The 15,456-nt window shown below is 44.4% G+C and overlaps 1 protein-coding gene across 3 annotated transcripts in view; it reads left to right on the forward strand.

The window, feature by feature from the left end:
* The window catches only part of LOC138582145 (alpha-tectorin-like), a 402,447-nt gene that overhangs the window by 369,178 nt on the left and 17,813 nt on the right, over positions 1-15,456 (forward strand). For all 3 annotated transcript variants that reach the window (XM_069653169.1, XM_069653171.1, XM_069653170.1), the window contains exons 12-13: positions 2,496-2,788; positions 4,276-4,547. In XM_069653169.1, the coding sequence (XP_069509270.1) occupies positions 2,496-2,788; positions 4,276-4,547 (565 nt within the window). The remainder of the gene's footprint in view (positions 1-2,495; positions 2,789-4,275; positions 4,548-15,456) is intronic.

Here is a 15,456-nt window from a genome sequence, read left to right on the forward strand (position 1 = left end):
GAGAGTGATAGGGACACAGATAGTGAGAGAGATATAGAGGCCAATAAAGAGATAGAGTGAGACATGGGAAGAGAGAGCATTAAAGACAGTGTGAAACAAGGTGTGAAACCATGAGAGACCTAATGAGCCAGAACATGAAAGACACAGAGAGTGAGAGAGTCTATAATACAATAATGTCCATGGCGCTGCTGTCCTTTGCTGTCTACAGGAAAGAGATTTAGATTCCGCACAGTGTATTAGACCCCAGTAGAGTTAAAAGGCAATGTAGCCACTAAAACATGGGATTAAATGTAGGTAGAGGATGGGAGTGTTACGTTGTATTCACAGATTACAGTAGTAACACTAGGTAGTAAAACTATAGTAGAATGAACAATGTATTGTGCAATGTACCATTTGTAGCGCTTAGAGGCACAAAGCGGGAAGGTCTGCACACATGGGCACAAAAGTAAGTTAACGTGGGGGGACGCATTCATTCTGAACATTGTACAAGTAAGGGTTTGACAAAGGCTTAAAATGTCAAAACAATACAGTATATGCAGTTTAAAAGTCCATGTAAATTGCAGGATTTGTTGGTTTGCAGGGTAGGGGATTTTCGGCTGGCCTAGAAGGCAGCATAACCTAGGTCATGATAGGGGGATGGGAGCGAGCTGCATATGGCGGGCTGTGATAATATCACAGAGGAGAGCAGGATGCAAAACCATGTTTTCAGTCTCTTTATGGTCAGATTGAATTGTAGATACAGGAGTCAATTTTCTTGGGCACATGTAGATTCTTGCATGGCAGGGTGAAGGAAGGGTTAGTTAATAAACCACGTGTGGGCCCAGGGTTTTATGGGCTCTGAAGGAGAGAAACAAGTTGTGGGTTAAAGATGATATGGTTTGAGATGGGAGTGGCAAGTAAGGCTACGTGAGGTAATGACGGAAAACGAATACAAAAACGCCAGCAGGTTTTAATTTTATTGTTGTTCCAAAGGAATAATAGCCCTGCACAATCACCATCTGAAGTTAATGGGTTTCGGTCATCATCAAATGCAGTCCTAACTTGGCTGTGGGTGAATTTTGGCATATATGCCATATGCTCCTACTCTCATACAATCATACAGCAAACACTTATACACATGCACTTATACAACATACACTCATATGACATGCACCATATGCGCAAAAAAACACTGAAATTAAATATGAGAAAAATGTTTAAAATCAAGAGTTAAAGGTCATCTCATAAAAAGTTAGTCTACAAAGAGTGGGAATGGCACAGTCACTTCAGTTATTAGGCAGGTCGCATGAATCCCATAGATGAAGTGAGTGTTAACGTTACATTTGTATTGGTATGGAGAGCGTTTATACTTCTGAAGTTTATGGTTCAATTCGAAGTGTTATATAAACAGAGTGAGTGTTTGTATCTCAAATATGTTATTCCCACTCTTTGCAGACTTTGGGTCTCATTACACGGTAGGCGGTAAGGGTTTACCGGTACCGGTATTTTACCGGTACCGGTAAACCCTTACCGCCTTACTACGAGGTCCCTTTGCGGGTTGGTGAATTTAACGCCTGCTTTTTGCAGGCGTTAAAAACCAACCCGCAAAGGGACCAGGGAGCTAATTACGGTACCGCAATTTGCGGTGCCGTAATTAGCACCTTCCCCATTCCCATTATGCCCTATGGGGCAAAAATGGGAATGGGGAAGGGCAATGGGGAAGGGGGAATTACCGCCCCACCAACCTTGGAATAGGGCGGTAATTCCCCTTTCCACCAAGGCGGTGCCGGTATTTTACCGGCATGGACCAAGGTGCTAATAGCACCTTGGTCCACCGCCGTCCGTGTAATGAGGCCCTTTAACTTTTTGTGAGATATACAGTGTCTAGGGACTGCTGTAGGGTTCATAGCTAGAAGTAAAATATAGAGACCGCTATGTCTTCAGGGGACTTTCCGGGTTTGCAACATAGCTATGAACAATAGAGACACGGATGGATATCTGTATTTCGGAGGCATGGTCCTCATTACTGAAAGTATTCTGCAAAGATGGAACAATGTATGTGCTTTCTAAGTGCCATAGACCTTTTCAAGGAATGATAGTAACAGAATGAAATGGAAGAACAGAAACACATGAAAGGAGTTCTCTTTCACATAGGAGAACCTGGAAATATGTATTGGGAAATACCTGTGTACATTTGGGGGCTGCAAAGGATGAAAGTATTTATGGGACGCGGTTTGGGGAAGACTGCTATATCTTGAGTTTAAGAAATCTGAAATCAAAGTCTTGTTGATTTCAAGAGAGTAGTACTGTATCCCACACTCCAGGGCAAGGTCATCAGAAGCGTTTTCACTTCAGTTCTACTTCCCACATCCTCAGGCTTTTTCCTCGCCCTCCTACCACCCTGGCATGCTCAGACTCACCAACAACTCTGGATCCTACATGGCCACAAACTTCAAACTAACTACATCATGCTTTCAGATGTCTTGCTCGTGACTTCTTTCTTTGATTTTTTGCAGATGAATGGCTCCAAAATGTCTCTACCAGAAAGCTTGGAGTTGACAGCCAATATTTCGTTTGAGGCCAATTTGCGAGTTGTGCAGGTCCTACTTGGGAACGACATTGAGATCCTGTATGATGGCGGTAGCACACTGATCATTAGCACTGGCCCCGAAAATGAGAGCAAACTCTGTGGCTTGTGTGGAAACTTCAATGGGAACCCTGGTGATGATAAAGTGATGCCTAATGGAACCCTTTCCAGTAGCGGTCAAGAGTTTGGAAACTCCTGGAAGATAGATGACAACCCAGCAGTGTGAGAAACATAGTCATTACCTTTTCTATTTAATGTTTTGAGCCTTGATATACCAATCCACCCCATTTAAAATTACCCTGTAATTGTGTTTGCCGGCATTGCAGAAAAACAAGCCATCATCCTCTGCATAGTTTCTTAGAGCAGCAAAATAGAGGGTGTATTGCGACATGAGGAATATTTATCACGACTTATTGTGTAGTAGCGAGTTATTGGGATTAATCAAATAGGGATGGACTGACGTATTTCTGGGGAGCAAAATGCCTTATCAATACATAGGGTTCTCCAATCAAATGAAGCCTAACTCTTGATCTATGGCGCGACCAAGGACAGATAGCATAAAGCATCTAACACATTGCAATCACAAAATGTAAATGACTGAACAGGGCCATCTCAAGCTGCAGTCGAATGACATGATCTCAGATTATAAAGACTGTCGACATATCTCTTATGTCGTTACTTAGCATTAATTAGAAAACAATCAGGCGGCAATGTTTATATTTCAAATGGTTCCACCATGAGACCAGAAAGTGTTTCCTGGGAATTATATAGTGTGTGCATTCTCATCACATGCAGGTGTACAACGAGGTGCATTGACGAGACGCAGGAGGACTGCACAGCGGAGATCTTTTCTGCGCTCTGTGGCCCTCCTCGCCACTGCTTCAAAATGGGGTCGTTTGTTAAGTGGAGCGGGAAAAGCATTACGTCCTGCTTTTGCACCTCCATTTCACACGTTTCCCTGTTTAAAACGAGGCTGCATGTGTTCTGAGGTAATGTTCTACTTGTGCACTGTTGCCACATGCGGAGCAAGATGGTGTATGTTATGTTGATTTATACCACGCACCGCTACCACACATTGGCAGTCTCCACTACGCGTCATCTAATTTCCCAAGAGTTTTAGCAAAGTTCCACCTTTCCACTGCCCCTTCCATGTACAGGTGTGGACTGGCCTATATATAGTGAACGCAGGAGATTTCCCGCTAAGCCTCTGCACCCCGGGCCTCATTTGTGTGGTAAACTATTTTATTTTCAAAATGTTCTCATAGGAAAAGGGTAGGGCTAGCTGAAAATGGGTATGTAATATGGGGCCATTTAAAACATTATTTCCAATGCCTCTTTTGGTTCCCAGTTCACCCCTGTCCATGTATGTCTTTTGCCTTCTCCAGGGTTCCTCCTGAATAGGACATGTTTACAAATAAAGTGCTACATAGCATTTGCACTGATCATTTACAGTTTGCATTGCTACTCCATACTCCCAGCTGGTCAGTGAAAGTAGTGTTTGCATGGTGCAATTGGAGGGCCATATACAAAGAATACGTTCGCATAAATGCTCACCTTGTGCAAATGTTCACTTTGCATCCGAGCGAGCACACATTCCACCCACACCCGTGCTAGAACAATGAAATGTATTTTGAATGGCAGGATTTAATTGGGAAGGTCATCCCTCCATCACTCTGTCCCTTAGCTCAACCCCTCTTCTCTGCGAACAGGTGCAGCAATCAAACTGAAGGGCCGAACTGGGCAGAGAGCAACAGCTCGCAGGATGCCAGGGATCTCTGTGGGGTCCTCACCAATCGATCTGGACCTTTTGCTGAATGCCACTGGTACGAGAATCCGGACCCATTTTACATCTCCTGCCTGTACGATCTCAGCGTACATGAATGGACCAACAACATACGCTGCCGAGTCTTCACATCATACCAGGAAATCTGCCAGCGCCATGGGACGACGATTCTTACATGGCTGTCCTCTCTAAACTGCTGTAAGATGAACATTTTATTTATATGCACATTTAGCAATTTACTGAATTCTACATATATGTATGAACGGTTTTCTCAAGGCTCTCCCGTTCTTATGTAGGCGATTTCCACCATGTAAATAAGGAGTTTTCTTCTCTCTCTCTCTACACACACACACACTCCTAACTCTTTGCTTACATAACACTACAGATCTCCCCAAAACACATACCGCAAATTCCTCATGAGCGGGCATAGGTACCCCACATATTAATAGTTGCGTGCATGAAGTCTGTTTAATACAGTACTACAATCCACCTTTAACTATCTGAGAGCCCTTGCCAGAAAACCTACACACCCTCCACCACCGATGTCTCTGTTGGTGCACTCCTATGAGCAGATCTTTCCACCACTGATGTCTTACTTGGTGCACTCCTATGAGCAGACCTTTCCACCACTGATGTCTCACTTGGTGCATCCCTATGAGCAGATCTTTCCACCACTGATGTCTCTGTTGGTGCACTCCTATGAGCAGATCTTTCCACCACTGATGTCTCTGTTGGTGCACACCTATGAGCAGATCTTGTAAGTGGTCCCCTACATGGTGGCCATGCCTCTTTCTAATGTGTGCCTTCCGGAACATTATATCGTGTGTGATCGATACCTGTTTAAAGTTTATGTGACCCTTTCCTCCTTTGATCTCCCATAGGCCTGGGTTTGGAAGAATCCCACTGGCCGGGTGATGGCATCGTGGCTGGTGATGCATGTGCACAGATGTAGAGGTTGAACTTCAGAGTTCAGAATGTACGGCTAATTCAGGGACTACATGGTCAGCTTCGAACTTCCGATGTGAGCAGGTGTCTCTCATCCCTTAAAGCACGCTCACCTCTGAACCCCGATTGGCTGTCGAGGCTGTGATGTCATGTTGCAGTTTTTTAGAAGGTGTAGGTAGGGATTTTGGAAGGTTTTAGGTTGGTGTGCACAGCCGTATCATTTCCGCCATGGTTCTATCCCTGCACAGAGCTATGATTCGGTTTTTCTTGGGGAGGCAGGTGTTTCACAGTGTACTGTAATTAGAAGATGTCATCACCATACTGAGGTATGTTACATTCTTTCCTGGTGGTCTATTTTCAAATTGTACTGCAATTACCTGAAGGTTTGTTGATGACAAAGCATGGATGCATTGCATTTGATTATGCATACTCGTTGAATTGAATGTAATCACAATGTTAGTATTTTGTGCTATTTAATTGGGTATCATTATTATTACTATAATTGTTATTTTTGTTATTATTGTGATTTTTATAACAATGGGTACATTGGTGCAGGACTTCATCCTGGCAGGCCTCCCACAAGGGTAAGAGTAAACGTCTGGATAAGCATTTCAGCTTTTATCACACCACATCTGCAGGTAAGACACAAATCGGCAAAAAGCAAATCAGGCTGCCAGGGGGTGCGTAAACTTTGTGGCAAATTGTGAGATTAGGTGTTAGCGGGAGGAGTGGGGCTTCAGAGGCGAGGCTCTTGTCCAGTACGCAGGCAATATATACCCTTAATATTGAGCATGCATGGTGATATTGTCGTGGCCTGCCATCATATGAATAACCCAGTTCAGGTGTAGATCCCACCTGTGACCTAGAATAACCAGAGTGTGTGCTTCGCCCTTTCATCCACACACTTCTTCTACCCACTTACCTTCTCGGGTAATTGACTTCCCTTACATTGCCAGCGAGTCTGACCCAGTCCAGTTGCCGCAGTCACCCCTGCTTAGCTCTCGTGCTTTGCAGGCACACAGACGCTTAGCAAAATAATAGAAATATGCATCATTACTCAAAAAGTGTCAGTAATATGAGCAACTGTGTCCCTAATGAAGGCGTGTACACCTTTATTCAGAATAGCTAAACTCTTTTCAGAAAGCGTACATTAAAACCACCCCAATACATGTATAGGAACAATAATAATCTCCTAATAAAAAACAACCACCATCATTCTATAGCAGAGGAGGCGTGGCAATTGCCACTGGGAGCCAAGCCACACAGTGCCCCACATGAGAACATGGTAATTGCCACTTGGAGCCCAGCTCCACAGTGCGCCACATGAGAACATGACAATTGCCACTGGGAGCCCAGACACACAGTGCCCCAGATGAGAACATGGCAATTGCCACTGGGAGCCCAGCCACGCAGTGCACCACATGAAAACATGGCAATTCCCACTGGGAACCCAGCCACGCAGGGCACCACATGAGAACATGGCAATTGCCACTGGGAGTCCAGCCAAACAGGGCACCACATGAGAACATGGCAATTGCCACTGGGAGCCAAGCCACACAGTGCCCCACATGCGAACATGGCAATTGCCACTGGGAGCCCAGCTCCACAGTGCACCACATGAGAACATGACAATTGCAACTGGGAGCCCAGCCACACAGTGCACCAGATGAGAACATGGCCATTGCCACTTGGAGCCCAACCACACAGTGTACCACATGAGAACATGGCAATTGCCACTGGGAGCCCATCCACACAGGACACCTCATGAGAACATGGCAATTGCCACTGGGAGCCCAGCCACGGGGTGCACCATATGAGAACATGGCAATTGCCACTGGGAGCCCACCCACACAGGGCACAACATGAGAACATGGCAATTGCCACTGGGAGCCCAGCCAAACAGGGCACCATATGAGAACATGGCAATTACCACTGGGAGCCCAGCCACACTGTGCACCACACGAGAACATGGCAATTGCCACTGGGAGCCCAGCCACACAGTGCACCACACAAGGACATGGCAATTGCCACTGGGAGCCCAGCCACACAGTGCACCACACGAGAACATGGCAATTGCCACTGGGAGCCCAGCCACACAGGGCACCACACGAGAACATGGCAATTGCCACTCGGAGCCCAGCCACACAGGGCACCACACGATAACATGCCAATTGCCACTGGGAGCCCAGCCACACAGTGCACCACACGAGAACATGGCAATTGCCACTGGGAGCCCAGCCACACAGGGCACCACACGAGAACATGGCAATTGCCACTGGGAGCCCAGCCACACAGGGCACCACACGATAACATGCCAATTGCCACAGGGAGCCCAGCCACACAGTGCACCACAGGAGAACATGGCAATTGCCACTGGGAGCCCAGCCACACAGGGCACCACATGAGAACATGGCAATTGCCACTGGGAGCCCAGCCACACAGGGCACCACATGAGAACATGGCAATTGCCACTGGGAGCCCAGCCACACAGGGCACGAATAGCAAAAGCCTGCTCCTGTGCGGACCAATGAGACCAAAGTTTGAGCGTAGGCACCAGGAGCTGCTGGCACTTCCTTTTTTTGCCAGAAAAAGGATTTCAAATCACCATCTCATTTTAAATATGGTGCAGTTTTTTTTTGCAACAGCGATCGTGAATAGCATAATAAATACAACATCTGGACATTTTGTCCATCGTACACAATTTGAACGAGCAAAACATGCTAATCCACAGCAGCATCTAGTATCTGACGTGGGCTGCATAAATGGCAAGATATAATGATATAGGCAACCAGTAGGTTAAAAGGCCTTCACATTATGCACATTATTCACATGATCCCCCACTCTGGCTTCCAGTTCCAAAACTTTGCCTCTATTCATCGGGTCTACTGGGCCAAGTCATCATGTTCCTCACAGAGCATCTGCCATGACAACACCTGCGATTTTTCTCGGTTCGGTGCAGGTGTCTAAATATAGAAAAAATAATGTATAACTGAAACAACTTTACTTATAAAACCAACTATCAATACTTGGACAACTCAGAATCTAGAAACACAGAAAGAAAACACAGAGCCCCACTTTGCAATGATGGTGAACTCCATCCTGGGACCTCTCCCACTCCCTCCTCCATCCCCCCCCCCGCAGAGTGGCACGGACAGAGTAAAAGGGAGGATTTCACTTTTACTCTTTCCATTGCCCACTCCATTTCATGGAAAAGTAAACCCTGCCTGCAAATACGCTTTACAGGTGCTGTTTGTTGATGGATTCCTATGGAGCCCCCCTGCTGTTCACCAGATGCAAAAGGAAGGAGGATTCCATAGGAATCCGTTAACTGTATGCCTGTGTGAAAATCGAATTCATTCGTACAATGAGGCACAATCACAAGATGGAATAGGACTCGACATGGCATAGAGGTTATCTCTGCCCCGTGCCCCTCTGCCTTCTTTCTGATCAGTGCTCCAAAACGTGGCAGTGCATTAAATGGAGGCGTATAAGAATTATGCCTCACTTTTATGCCTCCATTTAATGCACTGCCTCATTGAAAATGTGTCTGACAGTACACAAGATTATTTGGTGACTAAGCAGGTTAGATTTTCCTCCGCTCTTCAGTCAGCCTAAGGTGCCTTATTAATAGAAAATTGCACCGGTGCAAGTGAAATTGTGCATGGTATTAGCACTAGAGAAAACATTGTTCTAGTTCAAAACCATATTCTTTGAATGCATATTTGCATGAGGGAAAATTGCCTTAGTGTAAACAAATAAATGCTTTCAATGCACATTTGCACCAGGTGCAAAAAGCATTGAATGAATATGTAATTTTGCAAGAGGGCAATGTGTGCCCTAGTGCTAACAGGGTGGACAATTGCACATGCACCAGTGCAAAAATTGTGTAATCCGGCTGCATATATTAACATAATCATCCCACTCGGAAGCATATGCTGCCTTAACATGTGTTTTGTTTTTACTATTTTGCAGGTGTGCTATAAACAGGTAAGAATTTCTGATTTTACATTTTTCGTATTAATTTAATGGAGATTTCTTTGGCGCCACATACCTTTAAGAGGCACCTTTGGGAACCTCTTCTTTGCTGCATTAAAGCGTCATAATAGTCAAACCAATTGTCAATCGTAATGGAATGATGGCCATGATGTGAGACCCCCCCAATGCGGAAACATAAGTACATTCAAAACTCCCATGTAATGAAAGCCTCATTCCCGAACATATAAGTAAACTAGATACATCTAGCTGTGGTGCCCAGTGCGTTTCCTGTCTGCTGTACGTTGGAGGAGCACTCGTAGTAAGGAGAAAGGGTACACCGCTGTGGTGACTTGCTCACAGATCTTTCAAACCACCTTACTTCCAGACCACAAAACATTTCAAGACTCTATGCTTGAATCTTTTTATCAACAGGCAAAATCGGCCACATCAACCTGTGCCAGTTTATACTGTCAGTAGCCTCCTGCAGCCGATTTTAGATCCTGAGGGGGCAATTCATGGATTATTTGCGCCGAAAAAACAGGATTTGTGCGCCATTCTGCCCGCAAATCCCAGTTTAACAAATGGGGATTTATGGGCAGAATGGCGTTTTTTTCAGTGCAAATAATCCATGAATTACCCCCTAAATGTAATACCTTATATCAGCCACAGAATTACAACATTCCACCTTCAAGTATAGTTATCCTCTATAATTCTCCTCATGTCTTTGCTGGAGCATCTCAATAAACTGTCGAGATCTGATCCGAAACATTTTAGCAATATCTAAGACTTTGCATTTTGAATATCCTACATTCATTCCGCAAGTACTTGGGCTTTAAATATTGATGCAATTGTTAACAATTCATGCAGTCTATCAATGTCCCATGATGTCAGGCCTACACGTCCATTTAACCTACCAGAGATTGCATGTAGGCCCTCCTTTCCAAACTTTAAACCATGCATCTCCACATTGAACATATACTTGGCCCGTCCACAGGAAATAATGTTAGCCATACTTTGATAGCATCTATATTTGATTGTATTTTATCGAGATGTCAGTGTTAAGGTGTTTAATCTTGTGCTCTGCTGTCTCTAATAGATCCTGATTGCTGATGGCTCTTCCCAATGGGGAGACGTGAATGCTCGTCACATCTTCTGCTGTGCTTTTAGAGGCACGGAGCGGGTGCTCCAAAACATTTTTTTCAACAGACACAGGAAGGACCTTGTCGTGGTTCTGTTGCCCATAGCCACAAGTCAGAAGTGCACCCACGGGTTCTTAAATGGGTTTCAGCAGTCCCTGCATAACTCACCTGCAAGTATTCACACCTCACAAGGAAAGTGGCATTTCCAAGCATTACTGTAATCTCGTGTCTAAGGGAGTCGTGCTACCCAACTAGTGCCACACCAATTATTGTATACACTCAACATTGACACCACAAGGTTGGGATAAGTAGTTCCATGGACCATATGGTCCTCCACTGCCAATGTCCACAAATCACACTAGAAAACTTACGCTTTCATTGTTTTGTCTGCAAGAATTATGATTATATTTCAGTTGGGCAGTTTGGATGGACTTTGGGGTCCTCCTTTTTCAGAGTTTTTTTTATTTATGCATGATTATTCTAGGACATATTTCTTGCAATTACTATGGGAGCCCATTAATGCCTAAAATAGAGGGATTGACCAAAGATTATAGTTTACATTACAAAAATATTTTTTTTAACCAGTATCACTTTCCCTCGTTCACTTTCCTTGTCTAACAATACCCTTGAATGTATTTTTTTTAAAGAGAGAGTTAAAACAATTTGATTAATGCAAAAAGGAGGATTTTTAAAAACACATTTTTATAGATTTTTCAGAAAGATGAACAACAATAGACAATAGACAATTACATAAGAACACAAAGTCAACAGGTTTATCAGTGTGTGAATAAAAACAACACAAATGGGAAAAGAGAAGAAAAAACATGCGTTTTTAGACACACAAATCATTAAAAGCATTTAAAATGGCTGTGTACTTGCTGCTTAGACTGGAAGGACACTCTCTCCTTACTGGAGAGGAGCGACAGGCTGTGAAGCCAGTCATCAACAGTGGGTCTAACATTGCTCTTCCAATGCAATAAAATATGTTTTTAGCCACCGCAACCAGGAGAGTTTACCAACAGGCAAGTTAATGCCTGCCGGAAATAAAACCAATACGCATAACATAGGTGTGCGGGTGAGGGAAAGACCCAGCACAAGGTCTATACGTTGGAGGACATCTCCCCACAACGACTGGACTTTTTGACATGAACAGAACTTGTGTAAAGTGGTACCCACAACTTTTTTACAATTCCAGCATAACCCATCTAGACTTAACTTACAGAACAGCAGCTTCCCTGGGGACCAGTAGATGAAATGATTGATCCTTTGCTGCGTGAAGTGCAAATCCAAGTCAATCTTGAATCTGCTGGAACCAGCACATATACAAGACCATTCAATATCAGAAAGTTTAGAACTTAGATACCGATCCCAGTGATCCTGGCCACATGAAGACACCAAGTTAAATTCACAAGGCCTACGAAACCTACAGAGGAAAGAGGCAGAGAGTGGCATATCTTTAGCCAAAAAGAGGAATTGTACAGGTACTGTGAGGTGTAGGTAATGTTTGTGGTCAAAGGATATTGTACTGAGTTACTTGAAGGAACCGAGTGGTGCAATATGGAAAGTGGACACGTCCGAAGGCCATGGGCAGTGGGTCCAACAAAACCTATTCGGGCAGCATGTCAAGGGGTGCAATATGGAAAGCGGACACAGCCATGGCCAGTGTGCCATATGTCCACTGCCAAAGGCCATGGCTAGTTTCCCATTTAGGAAACCTATTGGAGCAATATGTAGAGTGGCCACGGCTGAAGGCTGTGGGCACTGGCCAGGGCCAAAGGCTATGGCTAGTGGGACTGGCAGAAAGCTATTTGGGTAACATGCAAAGGGGCCATGATCAAAAGCCATCTCCAAGGGTCATGGGTGAAGGCCATGGCAAGTGAGTAAGAACAAAAGGTATTGTTTTAAAATATACAGTGGACATGGCCGAAGATCACGCTCATCAGCTAGGTTTGCCCGAAAGACATGTATTGTGGCTGTTGCGAAAGACCATGGCCACCTAGTGGGTCCAAAAGAAACATATTGTGGGAACATGTAGAGTGGACATGGCCAAAGGCCATGACTAGTGGCACTCTAGTGTTTTAAAATATACAGTGGGCACGGTCGAAGGCCGTGCTCTCTGGCCAGGGCCGAAGGCTCTGGCTAGTGGGCCTGAAAGACATGGCTGTGGTCACCTAGTGGGTCAAAAAGAAACATTGGGGGAACATATATATTGGACAGTGGCCGACTTACATTTTCTAAGTTGTTAAAAATGCCTACTCCACATGTAATCATATGATACTTCTGTATCAGTGTATTGTTCCATGCTATGTTATTATTTTTAAGTGTAATACAATAAAAAATGTGTAAAACAATTAACAAAGATATTCTAACTTATATGATCAATAATGCCATATTTGTTGTACTTATTGATCTCAATAGAGCTGTCATGTATTTTGCATAGTTTCTTGAAGACTTACTAGCTACGGCCTTAACACTGTACGTGTTACACCAATAGTTTTATTTTGGGCCCACTAGTGACGGCCTACAACCCTGACCTCTGTACATGTTGTATAGTTTCTTGAGGTCTCACTAGCTATGGCTTTTGACCGTGTCCTCTGTACATGTTGCACCAATATCTTTCTTTTGGACCAACTAGGCATGGCCACTGGCCGTGTCACACTATTACTTTGTTACCAAACACACATTGACCCCTGCCCAGTAGATGTGGGTGCAGTAGATGTTAAACCTTTTTCCGAACTCCTTATTCTCGTAATCATTTCTCAGTAATCATTTCCAATAACAGAAATTCCTGTGGTAGAGTGGCGGTTCGCTCAGTCCCCCCGATAACAGGAAAAAATGCTTGGATGTAAATAGTCTTCCACGTCCTCACAGGCACTCAACAAGTGTCCCCTTTCGTTTTTATAGGCCCCCTCAATCAACATAATTACCTTTTCCCTCCTTAATCCTTTCCCCTTCCACCCTATCATTCATCGCGTCATTTGAGACACATTTTTTTCTGAGTGCTTCTTGCGTGGTTGGCCCGTTAATCTTGGAAGATTCCCACAGTCTTCCCCAGATAAACTGAAAATGTTCTACCCATAACTGGCTCCCCAACCCAACTCCAAATCCCCAAATTCACATGGTGTCATCTTTTCCACTACCAACCTCTAGTCTGATGTGATTGGTATTTGAATTTATCTAGCGCCTACAGCCAGGCCATCTAAGTGCTGTCTTTCAAAGCAATCAGTGTTCCCCTAGGAGTGACTACATAAACAGAAGAGTTTAGAGTCTCTTTCTTTAGGGCAGAAGGTTATTACACCCTCTAAGGTCATGGGGAGTTCATTCCAAAGCTTGATGCCATCCTTTTTCTTCCTCCAAACAGTGTTTTGAGTGCCATCATTTTTGCCTTCGAGCTTAAAAATAAATTAGCGGTTTTTAATTTCTGCAACGCCTCTAAGCCTTTCTGCTGCAAAGCTCAATGGTTGATATATAAAGGTTTTAAGGAGCAGGTGGCACTCCCATGTCTCTGTTGAATATTTTAAAAACTACTGGATGGATTTACCCCAAACCAGTCAAGAAAATTAAGTCAGCACTTTAGGGCTTATTTTGGATAAAATCGTAATTTGACCGTGAGGAGCCTTAACGTTAATGGCTCTTCGCCACTAAATGTTCATCAATTGCACTGTGGGATGCAAATGTAAAGGGGAAAAGGCAGTGTTCAAGGAAGTACACCGCCTTTGCCCTTCACATTTGCACTCTGCAGTGCAAAGTGAGTAAACACTTGGCATGCTGGCATTGAGGCAGCGTTTACTTTTGTTTGTGAGTGCCGCTTGCCATGCTTGGCAAGCAGCACTCAAAAATGAAATGAAACCCTGCCTGGCATGCTTTACATCAAGGAGGGTTTAATTTCAACTGGGAATACTGCTTACCATGCTTGCAATTTTTGACAATTTCCGTAAGGGGAAATAAATGGAAAAAGGAAAAGCACACTTTTTTTAACCCTTGATATCTTTTAAACTGTAGCACTTTCCCGTCCTGGGGGGGCAGGCCCAAATATAAGAATGTCAAGTGCTGTGCTGATCCGTCCTATGGCCCAAAAGTTATTAACCATTGACTGTCTGGTCCTCTCAACTCATTCTTCCCTGACCTGAACTTCTCCTGGAGTAACTTCCTACCATCATACCTATTGTCAAGCTGGGTGACTTTAACCTACTCGTGCCCTTCACAGGAACTCACCTTTAACTTAAATCCCTCTTATCTGGCCACTCCTTCTACTCCCTCCACAACCAGCCTATCCAGCTCTCCTCTAGAACTTGTCTTTCTCTATAATTTGCCCTCATCCTTTAACCTCTCTATTGATCCCTCTCTGATCGCTCCATTGTTCATGCTGTCATCTTGCTCCCGTCACCCTCTACTCCTCTTCCTACTCTTGTAACAGTAGGAAATAAGATGATCAGTGGCATAGACAGGGTAGGGCCTGAGCAGGCAAGGCCCACCCAAAATCTGCAAATGCCCACTCAGCAGCGCTGTGTGGGCATTTACAGATGTTAATGTCACAGCAGTGGTACCAACTACATTAGCTTTAAGCCTCACTTGTTAGACAATCCTGGCTACGCCTCTGAAGATGAGGAGAGTCTCCTAAGGAAGGAACGGATATAAGCCCAGGAAAAACATGAGAAATGTCCAGCCATCAAGAGGTAGAAGGTCATAAGGCGTAGGATAGGAAGAGGACATAAGGAGTCCCTCCTGAGGGAATCCGGTGTCAAAATTGGGAAGAAATGCAGGCTAGGCCTTAGAAGGTACTAAGGGAACAGATCCAGGAAAGGGGGTGAAACAAAGGGGAAGCAGAATGAAGCCCAATGAGGTGAAGAAGGGGTGAAATCAAGAAAAAGTAAATTGCATTCCACAAACCGGGAAATTAACTGAGAGACACCCCCATGAAGGGGGTGGACATTGAAGGGGGAGAAGTGGCAACCAAAGGGGGATGAGCGTCTAGAATTATTGGGTGTGGGGATCTTAACAGAAAGAGAGAGAGACAGAGAGAGAGAGAGAGAGAGAGAAAGAGAGAG

Source organism: Ambystoma mexicanum, chromosome 3q (assembly GCF_040938575.1).
Source record: "Ambystoma mexicanum isolate Mex_15411 chromosome 3q, UKY_AmexF1_1, whole genome shotgun sequence".
Lineage (NCBI taxonomy): Eukaryota > Metazoa > Chordata > Amphibia > Caudata > Ambystomatidae > Ambystoma > Ambystoma mexicanum.